Source organism: Cyanistes caeruleus, chromosome 3 (assembly GCF_971803275.1).
Source record: "Cyanistes caeruleus chromosome 3, bCyaCae1.hap1.1, whole genome shotgun sequence".
NCBI lineage: Eukaryota > Metazoa > Chordata > Aves > Passeriformes > Paridae > Cyanistes > Cyanistes caeruleus.
The window spans coordinates 104,170,073-104,187,978 of record NC_141703.1 but is presented as its reverse complement, the minus strand read 5'-3'; the positions used below and the strand labels follow the sequence as shown (position 1 = coordinate 104,187,978).

Below are 17,906 nucleotides of genomic sequence, written 5' to 3'. Positions count from 1 at the left end.
GCCCTTCCTGAACTTCCCCAAAGACACCTTTTTGTATTAAAATGAACAATGTTAGTGGGTTTTTTGCACTCTGAACACAAATGTACAAATTAACTGCAACGAGTCCAGCCTCTCTTCAGCCCTGATCCAGAAGTTTGCTCCACTGAGCTGCCACCATCACTTGCTTCAGCACAGGGAACTCCCTGGAAGATTTTAATTTTCTGCCTGACTATGGCATCCTCTGCTGAGTCTGAGAGAGCTGACACAATCAGCACAAAGTAGCATGTGGCAGCGAGCCACAGAAGGCACTGCATTTCCGAACAATTACAGTCCATTTTGTTGGTGCTGGGAGACAGAAGTGCTCAGCCACTTGAGAAGTGCAATTACGTGCTGGAAATGCACTGCCTGGAACAGTCCCTCTTACAAAACTGAAATTACCAGCTCAAATTGGAAATTGGGAAAAGAAAGTTTCTTTGTCTCACACTGTTTATTGGAACCTCCAGTTATCAACCCCGCTGCTTCTTTCCTTTTTACCTAAAGCTTATGAAAATTTTATGAAGGCAAAAAAAATCACTATTCCCATCCCACATATTTTATAGGGATGTTTAAATTGTGTGAAAATATAATTTCCTTTATAAAATTTTATCTTTCTCTTATCACAGCACTGAGAAACACTCAGTCATGTCTGTATGCCTTCCTGTGCCAACAGGGAAAACAGAAAAAAATTAAGGAAAGTATTGCAGTCTGATCTATTTCTATGCCTGAATATCTGTATCAGACATTTAAAGATTCTAGTTCCACACATTTGAAATTTAGTCTCAGGTCTCTGTGCTTGTTTTAAAGAGTCATAAGTAGCAGGTATTTGGAGGCAAGGTGAGGAAAGAAAGGAGACTCAGACACCTGTTAAGGTCAGGCTAGGGTAGATAAGAGAAAGGCTGGACAAAAACATGAAGAATGAAATAAGGAGAGTAACAGCAGTTTCAAAATACAGAAGAAAAATTTTAAAAATCCACCCCTTCATACACAAGCATATAAGCAGAAAAAAAATATCTTCTCCTGTATATCTCCTAATGACTCCCTCAAAGGAAAGAAACAAAGAATTACGTAGTAAAATGCTAAAGCTGAGAAGTTGACTGTAGCTATGGTAATTGCCTACGGTAATGTAATTACTATTTCTCTAGAATTAATTATTTTTAAAGAGTCAGTCCATAAGCATGTCTGGCCATAGTCAGTATATTTTTGGTTTGTCTGAACAAGTAAAAGCATGTGCAATGCCTGGTTCAGAGCTTTGCAAGGACTGACTAGCGCTCTGGAGCTCTCTCCAGCAGTGAAAACACGCCTGCCTGCCTTAGGTCACTATATTCCAACTTCCTTACAACCCAGCTTTAGACTTGCAACAAAACATAAAATTCAGCTTTTGAACATCCCACTCCACTGACATTCAGATGAAATTGGTCAATAGGTTTGACCAAGCATTGATGTCTAGCGTAGGGACAGAGGGGGCATAGGAAGGAAAGGAAATGGATAATGTGCATAGGATGCATTTGCATGAGAAACCAGTGTGAAACACATAAAACAACCTAACAGAAGAAAAATACACCCATCTGTCCTCCATTCAGTTCCATCAGGAAAGGCAGTCTGGCACAAGAAAGCATTTCTTTCTCAACTGGAGGAGGTAATCTTTTTGTACCATTTATTCCTGCTCACATACCAATAGGTGGAAAGCTGTAATCAGTCTCAACCTGAGCAGCAGCTCTAATTCCAAGAGGCCCAAACAGAAAAAAAATGAAAATAATATATTTATTTCAGTTCTAAGTTATTCTCCTCAGAATAGACATTAGATTACTTTATATCTGAAACAACACTACCCTGTCCATAGCATTTTTTAAAAAAAATCTGAATGCCTGCAATAGTATTCATGTACAATGAGCATAAAGACAACAGGTTTAAACTGTGAAATTTACAAATGTGCTCACAAATATTATTGTTCCACTTCTCTTACTGAGACATTGTATAAAGAGAAAATGTGGATTCATTTATCCAATAAACACAGCACAGACAAACTGTTGTGTATTAAATCCGTAGATCACATGTACAGTATATTAAATTCACTTAGTAGACAGATCATTATGTTTCCATGTAAAAGCCATTACAAATAATAAATATTTAAATATATGTATGACAAATAATGTGCCAGAATTATGCAGATAATTCATATTTAATTCAGTAGTTGCTTCATTGCTAACAAATAGTAATGAACAGACCACTGCATGTTCTCCACCACGATACATCTACTTTACTCAAATAATTTTCCAAGCACATACATGTCTGAACTTTTCAATTAATTTCAGCCTAAGGCACTCAGAGCAAGTAACGCATATTATCAGGTAGACTCTTGAAAAATAAATCTAGCTTATCTCATTTCCTTTCTCATTGCAGTCTTTATCCTGAGGAAGCATCAAAATGTCACTGCTCTGAGAGAAATTAGGTTAGTTGTAGCTCTCTTTTCATGGACCCCTCTCAGAGCAAGGGATAGGTTTGAAGGTCATTTCAGTATTCTCCATCAGTACAAAATCGTATCTGCACAGCTGTGGCCTACAAAAGCAAAAAAAGAAAAAAAAAAAATCACCACAGAAAAAGTTAACTTTAACAGAAAAATATTCCAGTGTTTGAACTATTAAACCTCCAGTATTTACCTGCTCTCAAAGACAGTCTCAAAGTGTCTCCTTGTCTGAGTTTATACCCTATTTCATGCATTCCTAGAGAGGCTTTGACAAACTGAAAAACAACCAAACTGGATGTTGCAAAGAAGTGTATCACACTGGTCTGAAGTACAAAGATGCAGCATTTCATCCATTACAGCTATTAATCTGCATTCAAATGAACTCTTTAGCAGCATGACCCAAAATCTGCACAATTCCTGTTAACACAGGGCCTGAATAATTTCTTTGGAGTTCCCTAGGTAGGAAAATTTCGCTGCTTTTATTTTAGGAGAATAAAGAACCACATCACAATATTTTCTCTTTGACTTGCAATGACAGCATGTGTAAGAAATTTTAATGCAGGAGAGCAATTTGTCTTCTAAAGACCTAGAAAACTCACAGCAGACTAATACTACGTGAAAACATAAAGAGGTCACAAAGGGAGCCACATATACGTGAAAAACGTGATTTTTGAGGTTGATATAAGTGCTCTGTCTTTTAGGGCAGAGGCAGGTCACAGTCCTGCTCTTCATGCACTACTGTAGTGTTTGTGGAGAGCTGGTTTAAACAGGAAAATGACTGACACACCCTCTGATGGCATTTCCATAGCATACAAGCTACGAGACTTGACTTATTTAAAATTATCTTCTCTATTGCTCTGAACTCATAGATGTGGCTGCACCACTCAATTCAACTCCTCCTGGGATGTAGAATATAGTGAGAAAGCAAAAGGAGAGAATAGTGGACCAGGCATTTCCATTGTTTCCCATTCTTTTGAGATTTCCAACCAGTTAAGGCTCCACCTGTCTGTATGTAAAAGGACAGTCAGATTTTTACTTAAGAATATGACAACTTTTAAGGTCTCCACAAATTAATGAGAGTAATGTTATGACTAAAAAGATCAAGATGAATTCTGGTGTTCTGTACAATGCAAAGCATAGAATTTCATCCAGTCCTTCATCAACAATTAATTTTGATTTGAATTCAATGTTTCATTATTATAGTATTTTTGCAGTATTATTTCTATCTAACCAGAGGGGACAAAATACCTAGCCAAATCATAATTCTGAATTCTAGAAATAAAAGCTTATGTTTTCCAACATATTTTATCTCATTTGAAGTGCAATTCAAATTCATCTCAGCTTGTGATTACTGAGTAACAGGAATGCCTCACAGGAGAGTAGCCCTGAGCAGGGAGCAGGTTCACCAACAAGGAGCAAAACACAAAAAATATTTTTGTTAGGTGAGGTTTCCCTCAACACAAATGGCTTTTCTGCTGTCTACTAAAAAACATGGGCATGCCACACTTGTTAAGAAGAGGTATTTGCAAGGCCTTCTTTTTATTGTGTCTGTTCTTGTTCTGGTCAAAAAACCCCAGAGGTGTCTGGGCTAAGTATCTTTGAGACATTCACCTTCCCCTTTAACTGAGTTTGAATTCACTGACAGGTTCATAAGCTTTTTGGGATAATTGGCACCTGGACATGCAAAAGTTAGCAAAGCTTTCTGGTCTAATGGGTGAGCAGAAATGATTTATCTGAGGGATCAGAAGAAGAGTATGAAAATTATGTGTACCTTTCAGCACTCCCATATTCACACACCATCTGTGTGAATAGTGGACCAGCCCAGCAGACAATTGACTGTGATACTCCCCAAACTCTCCCAGTTTGTCATTAACCCAGACCTGGGGAGACTGAGACTCCTATTGTCTTTTATCCCTGCATCTGTCCCCTGGTTTTTATCTACTACTTTGTTGTGAATAATTGAAATATTTTTAATGTAGTTTCTAGTTGATCGTCCTGTATTCAAGTAATTGTTGTAATTATATGTAAATAAGGTAAATATAGGTAGTTGTAATTACAATGTGCAATTAGGTAATTACACCAACCAATAGTGCTGTAACATCTGCATTTAAATTGCCTTCACATGCTGATTCAATACAGTATTTTTCACTGTTCTCTAAAAGTATCTAACGTGCCTCTACAGCTGCAATCTGATGAGGCTCCACATGAAGGACTTTAGTGTAGATCCTATATTAAAGCATATTAAGGGCACCTTACATTTAAACTAACAAGAGCCAGACTAACAGGAATGAAAACTGAAACCCTACAAGGGCTCTTCACTGAAAATCTTTCTTGTTTGTTTGCTAGATCATTATCTGAGACAGTCCCAAGTGCTGATAGGCTTACACAGAATGTACCTTCTGATTTATCACCTTTGGGCTGAGAAAAAATTGGAATATGATTTAGAACTTTTCACTCTCATCACCAAATGCTTTCAAATAAAATCATGACATTTTCACCTGAGAGCTTGAGACTTATGGCTTTCAATAAGTTAATAAAGTCAAATGTATGTACATTCTGAGGTACTATTTTGATTACTGAGTGCTTTGTTTCTTCCTAAATCTCTCCCATCCATCTCCTCATCTTTCTCGGTAAATCTAAAATAGTAGATTAATTTAAGAAAGTTTCATCATTTTTGCAAAGTGTCATACCCAATTCCTACTAGGCTATTATCATACACCACATAAGAAACCCTCAAATGTTACATCTCAAGTTAATAAAATATACTGACTTAAGACTTACTAAGTATTGTAACATTATTCTCATTCTCACTCATCACTCATTTGATGAGCATTTTTTAGGTTTTTTATTTTAAATTCTGGCTTTCTTGGATCTGACGATTAAAATGTTAATGTACACAGCAGCTCTTCCACATGATAAATTTGATCATCAGGACAATGAGAAAAATATACATACAGTTAGGAATATTCAATTTAAAAAAAAATTAATGCATGAAAATACAGGTTATTGAGAAAACATCCTGAGCACCTTAGCTGATACCCAGTGATACATGACAAACACTCACCTTTTTGGATTATTGAGAGATTTCAGCTTCATCTGAAGAATCCTAAGTTTGTGTTTTGGGCCTATTAAAGTCTTTGTAGAAAAGGTCAAGGAAATCTTTGCAATTTTTTCAATGTCTCGGTGAAATCCAATCAGTATTTTGACTCTTTTATATTGCTGAAATGTTGACGCTTCACTGAAGAAAAATATTTAGTCAGACTTTTGTTAGCTGAACAATATTCATTATTGCTAAGCATTATTATTAAACTGGGAAATCTTGTGGGATGTATCAAGTTTGAGCATTCAGAAGAAGGACAACTGGAACAGGATTGAAATCAGTTCTAAGCACAGACCTGGGAAAGGATCATTTCAGAGCATTGCCCCCGACACCGAGCCACATCCAGGAAATGGTGCCATGGCCAAGCCTTAACAAACTCGGGATACTTTTTCAACTTACAAGTTAACAAGTTAAAAGGTTTAGAAAACTCGTAAAATTAGTCCTATAAAGTGAAAAAGAAAGATTTATAGAGAAAGAACAACGTACCTATTCATCTGTGACTCTACTGTGTTTCCAGCATAGTCTATTATTTTAACTTTAATGAAACCTCTCCTAATGCTTTTGTTCCAGGTAGTAATGTCCAGTAAGTAGTTATACACTGCAGGAAGAAATGGGAAATCATGAGAGTCAAAGAATGACCTCAACAGAAAACAGTTGGCATTGCACCCTGTTAAATGTATTCACTGGTAGATGGTAAGAATAGTGACTCTACTTTTATGTTACCAGTTCAAAGGAGAATAAAAAGCTGACCTGCTGCTGACCTGCCTCATGCCCTCAGAAACCCTGACCTGGCCTTCTGTAGCCATCACCTGTATTGGAACCACACACCTTTATTGCTCCCAGTCAGAACACCAAATAAAGCTTCCTTTATTTTTTGCATGTTGCTTATTATCATTCTCTCCTAAAAAACCAGGCCTCATATGAGGCCTTGTCTTGTTCAAGTCCACAATTTCCCTTCTTTTTAAGACCTCTTGTTCATTTCTGTTTCCTCAGCTTTCCAACTATCTAATAATTAAAGCTTTAATTAATAAATACACTTTTTTTCTGACTGGTTTGTTTTGCTTCCTGACTTTGCATGTTTTTTTTTTCTTCATGATTTTACATATTTTCCTTTAAATTTATACTGTCATTACAATATTTCTTATTCTGTTCCATGTGCCTGCTGCTGTCTTGGACAAGATTTCTCTCCCTCTTTTATCCCTTCTACCACCACCAGAGAGGGGTAGGGGAGAACAGTAGTAACAGGTTTGGGTTAAGCTGAAAGACATTGAGGAGTTATTTTATATAAATTTTATGTAAAAAAAATTATGTTAAATCCATCACTTCATTCACTTCTCCTCAATCCTTTGGAAGATACAATGATGTCAGAAAACATGACTAGGACCATGTGTCCCTGGACACAAAACTTGCCAAGATGATGGGCAAAACTGGGAAAACCTAATTTCACATGAATTCCCCACCAACTGTTGCAGCTGAAGCCTACACCATGAGAGCTCATTGCCACAGACCATAACTCTGAAGCAGTCAGAGGAGTTTTCCCTTCACTGTTTTACTCCTGGGGAGATGGGGAGTAGCTTTAGTTGACTGTAGGGTGATCTCCTCCTGGGGTGGAACACAGAAGTCTTTTTTGTCCCCCACCCAGGGCAGCCTCGCTTCCCTTTCCTGCTCTCTGCAAATGGCAGCATCGATCCCATCTAAGCAGGTTCATCAATCCAGCTTTTGCCCTCCCACCTGATTCTCCTTTTCTGGCATCCTTCTTCCTCTTGGCAATCCATCCCATTACTCTTAAAGCTCCATTTCTTTCCCAGTTCACACAGTATTACTTTTTCTTCTGCCACCATCATTCTTCTTCTTCCCCCAGTCTGTAGACTGACCCTTAGTTCATGTTTTTACATCATTTTACACAGTGGCTAACACTAACTTGCTACTTTTAACATCTTTTCACTCCAGATCACCTCAAAAATAACACTCATAAATTTTTGTAAATAGGTTTTATGTATGTATTTAGTCACTCACTGCAGAATGGGTCTTGGTCTGAGGTATCAAAATAAGCTTCTGTTGGTGAGCTATATGGTATCAACAGTTTTTTCCATCTATCAGCATGATAACCTGAAATCCAAAGTTTAAATATTTCATTTCAGACATTTAGCAGAATTGTGATACACATATGTTTACACAAAAGAATTTTACACAGTGACAAATTTGGCTTTAATTTTCTTAAATATTCTTTGAGAAAGAAAACTGACTAGAAAAAGGAAGGAATTCTCTGAGTAGAACAGACTGTAGTATGAAAGTATTAAATTCCTCTAATATATTAGTATCACTAAAATTGCCATAATGTAATAGTTACCTCTTTAGTCTAGATACTAGCTCCAAAAAGTAGTGCTCACAAAATCCTGCATAGGTAATAAAAACAAAGCCAAAAATGTAGCCCACATATTTTCAGAGAACACTTACAGAATTGCTTTCCTTTCTTTCTTTTGAATAATTAAATATTTTTACATTCTTTAGCCTATTTGTAGATATTGTTTAATAAAATATAAGACACTCAGCAAACCCCCTCAGCTGATGGATTTAATGTAGAAAGCAATTAATACAATTCCTGATATTGTCTTTGGGGCTTGATAACAGTCCTTGTTTCTAGAATGGATGATCCTGTTCTCTCCCTGTTAATCTCTCTACCTAGACTGGAAAAGGAGAGCTAATTCCAGGCTGCAGAGCTGCCACTGCAAAGCAGGAAGCAGGAAAGGTTGCAGCAGAAGGATGCTGCTTCTCCACTCAGTTCCCAGACTCAGCAGCTGACTGGGGAAATATTTCTCCACCTCTACCTTGGGCAGTCTGTCCAAGTCCATCAGACATGGCTAATAACCATGCTGGGGAAGTCCTGGAGTCTTTCTGTCCTACTATAAAAGCTCATTATGGTCGGGTTTCTATAAAATAACACACAGATCTATCTGCACTTTTTCTTCTACCTTGATCCAGCTAATACAGCATGCACATCCCAGCATAAGGGTGCAAAAAAAAGGACAAGATACAAATTGAAAGTTAACTTCTAATTATGTATTTTTAAAATTCCATTTTTAAGAAAACCCTGCCAACTAGGAAATGCTCACACTATCGTAGCTCTTTTCAAACCGCATCCAGATGCTCTCTAAAAGCAACAAGCCCCCAAAACAATTAAAATCCCCTCCAAATAAAAGCTTGATTCCAAAGGAAGAGTGAAAGAAACCATAAAGTTGCTTTAAATATTATTACTCTTAAATAAAAACCACAGGTCCTCTAAGGCTCATAAGACACTCTTAAAGCCTGAAGTGATGAACTAAGCACAAGCAGTTTCTCTCTAAAAAGGGGAAACAATCCATTCCCGACTGGAAAGCATAAAGACCAAAGAGTAGGAACATTCAGCACCTGTGCCTAACAGAGATAACTATAAAGCAGACAAACCCATGAACTTTAAACTACTTTAACATCCCTGGAAATCACACCCAGCCCAGAACAGATATGGTAAGACTTACCCAATACTGGGCAGGACATTGGCTGGAAAGCATCACAATCAACACATTTTCCTCTCTTGTAATCCAAATAAGAGTCACAAGGATATGTTATTATATTGCACTTGTTTTTCAAAGATGATAAGAAAAGGAAGACAGATCTCTGATGGTCACATTTAAAATACTGAAATCCTTCAGGGAAGAAAAAAAATTATAAAAATAAAATTTAATAATTTTTATTAATGAATAAAAGATGTATAAGTAGAATCATAGAATGGTTTGGGTTGGAAGGGACCTTAAATATCATCTTGTTCCAACCCCTCTGCCTTTGGCAGGGACACCTTCCACTAGACCAGGTTGCTCAGAGCCACATCCAATCTGGCCTTGACCACTCACAGGGTTCATCCTGTGGTACATTCAAAACTTCTCCATGAAACCTGTGCCAGTTCTTTACCATTCTCTGAGAGACAGTTTTGCCCCAAAAAATTACAATGAGGAACATTTCAGAGATTCTTCTGTCTAGTTTGCTAGGAAAATAAATTCCTTCCTTTCCTGACAAAGCAAACTTTGGGAACTGTAGAGAAGATGGTGCTGGCTTAAAGGATCCTCCCATATTCACAGACACACAGGTGGAAGCTTTATGCCTTTCAGCAGCTCTAACTGGTAGCAGGACTGTTCAGATTAGTAATGGGAAACACTGACAAAAACAAGCATATCCAAAAGAGCAAACAAAAATAATAGCAGCAACATTACCTAACACTCATGGAAGCTGAAATAAGCAAAATTCTGCATCAAAGTATCATTTCATAAAACTGTTTTCATCCTAGAGCTTAAAAGACTTATCCAACACCAAAACTTGGTTCATCATTGCCAGCCAGGAGGAACCTAAAACTCAGTGGAGATGTGGAAGCCTTGCCTCCCATGTCCTAGGCAAGGGATCCTGCCAAAACCACTGGGACACAAATGCGCTCCCCCGTGCCTGGACCATATAACCATGGAAAAATAATGATCACTATATTCAGGTTGTATATATGATACAATAACATAATTACACCATGCCAATATTAATGATATGATGGGATATGTATGTTATAGCAAGATTATTTTGCTGCATAGGGATGGAAATGAAAGAATGCAGTCTCAGGTCCCATATTACTGACTAAGTGCAGTGTACATTTGATTTGATTTAACCTTTATTAATTTGACCTCAAACTTTTCTTCCCATTAAATAAACAAATTTTTACTTACCACTGAAAAATGTTTTTGGACAACCAGGCTGATCCATTCCTCCATTTGGATAGAAATCAATGGTTCCTAAAGGTTTCTTGAAACCTAGTACTAAAGTAAAAACATCATGAATGATAAAAAAAAAAAAGCATAAACAGAATTAGGATGGCAATTATTTATCACTCCAAAAATCATGCAGGTCTTAAAGAAAATTTTTGCAATTATACCATTCTTTTTGTACTGTAAATCAGTCATACTCTGAAAAAAGTCAAGAGTTTTTTTCTCTTTAAGAAAATTATATATATGTAAAATGCTGTATACAAAATTGTGTAAGGTTACTACTGCTGCAAAAGAGAAAGAACAGAAACAGCTGTAACTGAGATATAATTTACATAAAATAATGTATTAACTTCATGTTCTCTCCAGCAATCAAAATTCTTTCTCCATGCAATTTTCATTAGAGTAAAATTTTCCACTTTTTGCAGGACATTGGATTCTGAAATACACTAACATTAGCAGTAAATCAAAATATGAAAATCTATATCTGTCCTATAAAAATAAGCAAAATTCCATGAGTAAGAGTTAATTCAATCTGACATACTTTCCTTTTTCCACACATTATCTTTATTCACATTATGGGAACATTACAAAAATTGGTATTTTATAGCCTCACATATAAATTTGTAGAGGAAAATGCTTAAATTTTAATATTATTAAAAAAACTGATATGAAACTACACAAATAATGTGACAACTGTGGTATTAAAGGTTTACTTATGGTTGTGAGGAGAAAATGAAAATAGAGATTAAAGCATAGATGAAGGAGAATTTATAATGCTCTTCTTTTTAGCCTGACAGTGACATGGTTTAGTATTTTAAGCAGTGTCTCTGTGGTGTACTAAGTTGATATAGCAGAGCCTGACTGTCTCAGAAGGGATTAATTGGTGACAACCACGTGTTGACAACCTCTGTGTTCATACACACCTGCGCAGCAGAAAAACGTTCATGGTAACACAAAATATTCTCCTGCAGTACTATTTTGATCTTACTGAAACAGCTTATCCCTTCTCTTTTGCTTTCCTGCCCTTCCTCAAGCTGAAATAAGCAATTCAAGGCTATGTTATTACCATCAATATCTGAATGGATTACATCCACAAACTGTGCATCAGTAGGATCCAGTCTGCGCTCTGGTGGTTCTCGAGTGAATGAAGGGCCTGCTGGATCCAGACCTGAATAAAAACAACATTTGCATCATAAACCCTGGGCTTCTTCTACAGATATATAAAAGACCAACATCTGAGCATAATTCAGCAATGATTCTTCATTTTCTTAGTAGAAAAATTTTTAAAAAGCACATTTTTTCTCTTCAGTTTGCTAAGAAAAACAGAGATTCCAACCACAAGACTGATCAACCCATATCTATTAATTTCTCTCTTTCCATAATTAGATGTGCTCATCTCCCATTTATTCAGATGAATATAAGCCAATAGCCATGGGGATCAAATCAGGAAAATTTGTTTTGTCCTTTTCCCCAGAAAATACTGTACCTATTATACACTTCATAAAACCAAAATGCACAATATAACTCACCTCCAGAACACAACTAGTCAGACACTCAGGTAGCATATCATTTAATTTAAGTGGCATTTAGATGTAGCATTCAATTTTTATTTGAGAGACTAGACCAGGTTGGAAAATTTAATCTGTACTTTGTGTCCTGAAGGCAGACTTGTCCAATTTCCTGAACTGCTATCAGGCCTATATTTTTCCTCATGTGTACCATTAAATATTCAGCTCTCATTTGTTGATGTCTCAGTGCTCTGACAACAATACAAGGTACAATAGAATATGTGCACTGGGATCAAAAGCCTTACCTGTGATTCTGCCAAGTTTGCCATTATACTTCTGGCCAACAAAACCAGCTACATGAGCACCAAGACTAACTCCAATCATATGTATAGAGTCCAGAGAAGCTCCACCCACCTATTGGGGGAAAAAACACAAAAGCCAGTCACACACAGAATTAACAGAACAGAAATCAGTAGGCTGATTTAGTTTTCACTTTTTTTGTCAGTACTTCAAATTATATTTCTAACTTTATAGCTGTAAAGAAAAAAAGGTTATTATGATGCTCCTTTCAGCTTGCAATTCTATATTAGTTAAAGTGTAGAAATTATGAAATTCTTTAACTAGAAAAATGTAAAAAGGAAGCTTGAGTCACATTTCTCCTGAAATGTGACATTAGTTAGAAGGGGAGCAGGGAAGGGAACAGGAAGACATTTATCAGATACAATAAAGTTGAACCAATAGTCTGAATGAGGAAAAAAAAATCTTGCCCTGCTTTATCCTTCCAATAAAATAAATTCAAAACATAATACCATTAACAAATACTTATGTCACACAACTGCTGAATAATGATGTCAAATGCACACCTTAAAATGCCTGTTCTACAAAGCACACATTATTCAAAAAATCCAAATAAAAACCTACTGAAGGGCTCTAAAACAGCATCAGCTGACCTAGTTGGAATCCCTGCAAAATGATGGGGTGACACAGATGATCTGAAATATTAATATGTCTCAAAATGAATTAACAAAGGCCTCACAACAGCTTGTAAGTGCGGAAGCAATAGCTGTGGGACCCTACAAACCCTCCTCCCACCACTTTCAGGACTCACACACACTATCACTGTTTGCCAGGCAAATCTGTAAATAGCAATTAACTTGGAGACTTTTCTTATAGTCCTATTTTTTTATTATTTTTTTTTATTCCATAACAATAAATCTACTGGCACAACTGCAAATTGCTATCACTGTATATATTCCCAGAGGACAGGCTTTCTGGTAGGCTTTCTCTCCCTTCACCTCAGCCTTTCTCAAAATGTTGAATGTTTTTCTCAAATTCCACATGATTTTTTTTTTTACTGAATAGCATTCAAAATTTCTGAGAATGGCTGAAAAATAAGTGGTGAGAAAAGATGAAAATTCAAGTGACAAATCAGACTATGGCATATATAACATCATGACATGTCTTGTTCATTTGATCAAGCAATAAATCTAAAGCCTAGTTAAGACCACTGGCATCAATTATGGTTTCAGCAACTGCCTCTAGAGACAAGAAGTTTATACCATTTTGCAATTAATATTTATATTTCTCCCAGTGGTTTATTTCTAATTTAAAACCTTTATTTATAGTAGATTAATAGTAAAAAAAAAAAAGAGTAGCGCAATGCCTTTGTAAAATGTTTACACTGCATATTCTTTGAACATCTCTCCCTGCACTTCCCCACTGCTGAATTCACTCTTTCCAGAAGACCTAAAACTTCCATCTGGTTCAAGAAATCAGATGCACTTTCAGGCACATTTCAGTGAAAGGGAAATAAGAACTCAGGTGAAGTTAAATATATGCAACAATAACTGCATGTAAAGTTAGTAATACCTCTATAAAGAAATGTGATTTGATATTGTTCACTGGACTTCTCAATATATCTATTTTAAATATCCATTCCCACTCAAACCACGCTCTTTACACTTACTCAGAACAAATGCAACGCTCTACCTTACCAGCATCTGGTCAACATAATTCTTCAGTATTTCTGCAACTTTTCTGCAGTTTTCCACAGCAGTTATGTAATTCACAGTGGTAGCACCACGATTCCAATCAACTATAATGAGATTCATATCCTCTGAAGACAGTAAAAGCTTCTTCATGTCGCCCAGCCATGCCGGAGGAGATCCAGTTGGCCTGAAGCCATGGATAACAAAGACAATTTTCTTGGTTGTATTCAGGTATTCTGATGTAGTAACATTGTATTCAATGAGTCTCTCAGAACAATCTGGATTTTCCCTTGTGTATAGGAGTAGCTGAACACGGAGTTCTGTTCCAGACAAAGCATTGCCTATGTTAAGGTCTGTAAATTCGGGACATTTTTGCTCCTCATCTGAAAAAGATGAAAGTGTTAAGACAGCCATTCGATGAGTTTGGCTACCTGAAATACCTGAAATACCACCTCTTCACTTTTCTCTCCATATCTTTTTCTGCTGAAACTGGAGAACTTCCATTTTCTTTACTTCTGACCTTTAGAAAGAGGTGTCAAAACATGCACTGAGCAAGGAACCACAGTTTAACTACAGACTCTGCAGATACCACTGTGCTCCTTCAAACCCTTCAAATGTGAAATTATTCTAATTTTCCTGAACAGTGTATTTTCTCCTTATAAGTACTAATTAGTAGTCAGTGTTGATAAGAACCTTTACTTCACTATCAAAGCAGGTTCTTAGAAATTTTCAGAACAAATGTGTTCTGTATAAACAGGAAGTCTGTTGTGGTTGTTTCTTCCTCTTTGGGCCAGAGTGGTTGTGCTGCCAATCCTTAGACCTTATTTGTTTGATCTAGAAATAGGAAATAGCTGCCTATTTACAACAGGAATGATCTAGAACCCCTTCCTGGGGTTCTAGATCACCAGCACTATTAATAGCAATAATATAATTATATTATATTATTATATAATTATAATAGTGCTAATTATAATAGCACTATTACCAAGAAACAAAGGCAGAAGAATCAAAGAATCTTGCTCTGAGTTTGAAAAAATAAGAATTAAGGTCAGTGTACGTAATGGCACAAGACAAAAAGATTTAGAATTTCTGTCTGTATTTAGACAGTTAGGGTGTACCAGGTTAAGCTGATCAAGAAGAGGATGGATATTTTCAAGATTCTAAAAAGACTGAATTTCTGCCCTATCTGGTTATCAACATCCAACACACTTTAAAGATATATTTTGGCTGCTGAAGTCACATTGTGTAGATAAAGCACTTCAGAACTCTGGGCAGAACACCAACACCTGCCACAGATCCTCTGTATGACCTCTTCACCTTTGCTATGGTGTTAGCCATGGGTTTTGGCCCATTTATTGACTTCTAGTTACATTACTTTACACGAGACTTCTGTCTCTCTGGTGCTTGATGGCACCTTTCTCAACTCTTCTGTCATTAAAATCTTTGTAAAACAAGTCACTTTCAAGAAAGCAATTGACAAAAGAAAGAGTGTCTTCTTAGTTCCTCATAAATAATATTAAAAAATAACCTGAATTTCTCAGATTTTTTGAGTCATAAGAGAAACAATTCCAGCCCTTCTCTTTTTCCCAGAGAACAGCTCACAGGCAGAACCAAATCCATCACATCTAGGATGGACAGCAAGCCTGCATCCCTTCTTAAAGCTGCAAAAGGAAAGTGTGGGTGGCTTACAAGATATCTGAAATACGTGTTTAATATTACAGGTCTAAGCAAAGCTAAATGATGTGAATTATGGCAGTCAAGGTGCAGTAAAGGTTCTAAAGACAATACTTCACTAATGTAGGGAACTAGACCAATCACCTCTAATGCCCTACATGTATCTACAAAGACTAGACAGGTCACCTCTGGGCTGGACATCACACAGAAATAATGGATATAATCCAAACAAGAGCATGCCTATCATCATGTTATGACAGTAACTACAATTATTACATGGAGAAAAAGACAGAATTACATTTAAAAATAAACACCATTGTTTTCCTCACTTAAACATGTAAGAATATATGTAACTTCTACTGAGATTACTAGACAGTTTATTAACTAACAAGTGATACAGAAAGGAAACTCATTTCATTGCTTGGACTTATGTAAGAAGTTTGAAACTGAGAACTGTTCAGCAGAAGTGGACTTGAATTTAATAAAAATAATAATCAAGAACCTGGTAAAATGTCGTGCATGTGACATGATCCTGAGATGTTAACAATATGTTTCACATTTGATTTCTGTTTTTTATATATTTATATATGATGATAAAACTAGGGTGTAAATTACATTACACTAACTTCATCTGCAGTGAACTAACACTGTACATTAACATGATCTAAAGTAAAAATAAAAACCTATCATTTGATTATAGTCTCAAAGGTACAACATGAAACTCTCACTTTGCCTACTGTGTTCTTTAAATCCAAGCTTAATCACTGATCTTTAAAATTCACTCCTTCATATTTAAAATACAGAAGATTCATGCTAAGACATTGTTCTGTATCCTTTTAAATATTTCAATTTTTTTTAATAATTTGATTGGTAGAAATAAAAATTACTTCTAAAACCAGTGGAAAGACAGTGAGATGAACCAGACACAGACTGTTCCATGGGAGTGAGAAATCTATCACAAGGAAATTATTTTAACTGCCAAAACTATTTACTAGCTGGCAAGTGTCAAAGGGAAGCAACTTGTTTACTCTTGGCTGTGAAATGACAGAAGTTATTCTTTCAAAAGTAAATAGAGAATAAAACTGAAATGATGATGCTTTTACTGTGGAATTAGATCAGTTCTACAAATAGGTTTATAGATTCAGTACTTTGAATTGTTTAGCGAGGAGTCACTGGGGGAAGTTTTTCAAACTCCTGTTTCTCATTGAATACTGGAAGCAATAACCAGCTGCCCTTTGTGCACTCTTGTTGGAATACTGACTCTTTTCTGTACAATCAAAACATACATGTAGGCATTGAGCTGTTACACACACAGTTTAATCAAGTTAATGTATAATTTTAACTTTCTTGTGCACGTTTGTAAGCATTATAATTTTCCTGGGTGGTTGAAAAGGGGAAGATCTTAAGTGAACAGTCTTTTTTTTGTAATTAAATTTTATTATTTAAATATGTAACACATAACTTGAAAATCTAAGCACCTATCAAACCAGCAACAACCAATGAACTCGCATGAGTATATTAAGATTATTTCATGATTACGTCTACTTTGTACAAAGTGCACATACCTGAGCAGGTCTCTGGGCAAAGTACAGCCAGAGATAAAGTATCAGGCTAGGTTCTATTTACTTTAAAATGAAAACTTATGTCTCAGTTTCAAAGTTACTGAATTTTTTTTTACTAATCATCTGCTCAATTAGGCATAGTTCATAAGATTTTATCTTAACCTTTCAGCCAATTTAAATGATGGAATATTCATTTTTTAAATGTTTGATTAAAGCCAAGATTCTACATCACGAGTAAGCTGATGGTTCTTACCTGATTTCACCCAGTATATCAAACAGATGAAGAAACACAATTTCAGCATGTGGAAGAGGAGAAAAAGTGATGTGTAATATCCACAGAAAAGTGGCAAATTGAGTGTTTTCTTAGGCTAGATGTCTAACACAACTGAATGACACCAATGGAGTGAGTGAGTAGGAAGCAGAAAGTAAAGCTGTAGTCAATCTTCTGCAATTTATGACTCCTCCTATTGAGTGACTTCAGTAGATAGGGTGGTTTCTGGGCTTTGAGGGTTGGGACTGGTTTTTAATCTATTTCTCTTGCTTTCTATCAGCAGATTTACACGTAAGCAAGTGATGTCATATATTACTGACAACTCCTGCATGAGTGTAATTTAGGAAGTGGGGTAACTAGTGGTGCACCCCATTAAAGATCCACAGTGTGGGAGTCTTTAAGTGCTTCACTGAACTTCAATTAGGGGCACTGAGATGGGCAAAATGAGCTTAGAACAAAAAGTCATTCTGCTGACAGAAGGATCTTCCTGTAAGAATTTGAAAATAATTCTGAGAACTCTATCTCCAGAGATCATTTTCCTAT

At 36.2% G+C, this 17,906-nt stretch overlaps 1 protein-coding gene across 1 annotated transcript; it reads right to left on the bottom strand.

The window, feature by feature from the left end:
* Nucleotides 1-1,765: 1,765 nt before the first annotated feature.
* On the bottom strand, nt 1,766-17,541 carry LIPI (lipase I). The gene is made up of 10 exons (XM_086883505.1): nt 17,346-17,541; nt 13,863-14,239; nt 12,174-12,282; nt 11,427-11,528; nt 10,322-10,411; nt 9,098-9,265; nt 7,599-7,691; nt 6,069-6,180; nt 5,547-5,720; nt 1,766-2,574 (listed from the first exon to the last, which is right to left on the bottom strand). The coding sequence occupies exons 1-10, from the start codon at nt 17,392-17,394 to the stop codon at nt 2,487-2,489; spliced, it is 1,362 nt and encodes a 453-aa protein (XP_086739631.1). The 5' UTR covers nt 17,395-17,541; the 3' UTR covers nt 1,766-2,486.
* Nucleotides 17,542-17,906: the final 365 nt, after the last annotated feature.

Coding starts and splice junctions, on each gene's coding strand:
- LIPI (XM_086883505.1), bottom strand. CDS start 17,394: ATGCTGAAATTGTGTTTCTTCATCTGTTTGATATACTGGGTGAAATCA. Junction 12,283..13,862: donor ATTATGTTGACCAGATGCTG/GTAAGGTAGAGC, acceptor TTCCCCCAATAG/GTGGGTGGAGCTTCTCTGGA. Junction 9,266..10,321: donor TCCAAAAACATTTTTCAGTG/GTAAGTAAAAAT, acceptor TCTTCCCTGAAG/GATTTCAGTATTTTAAATGT.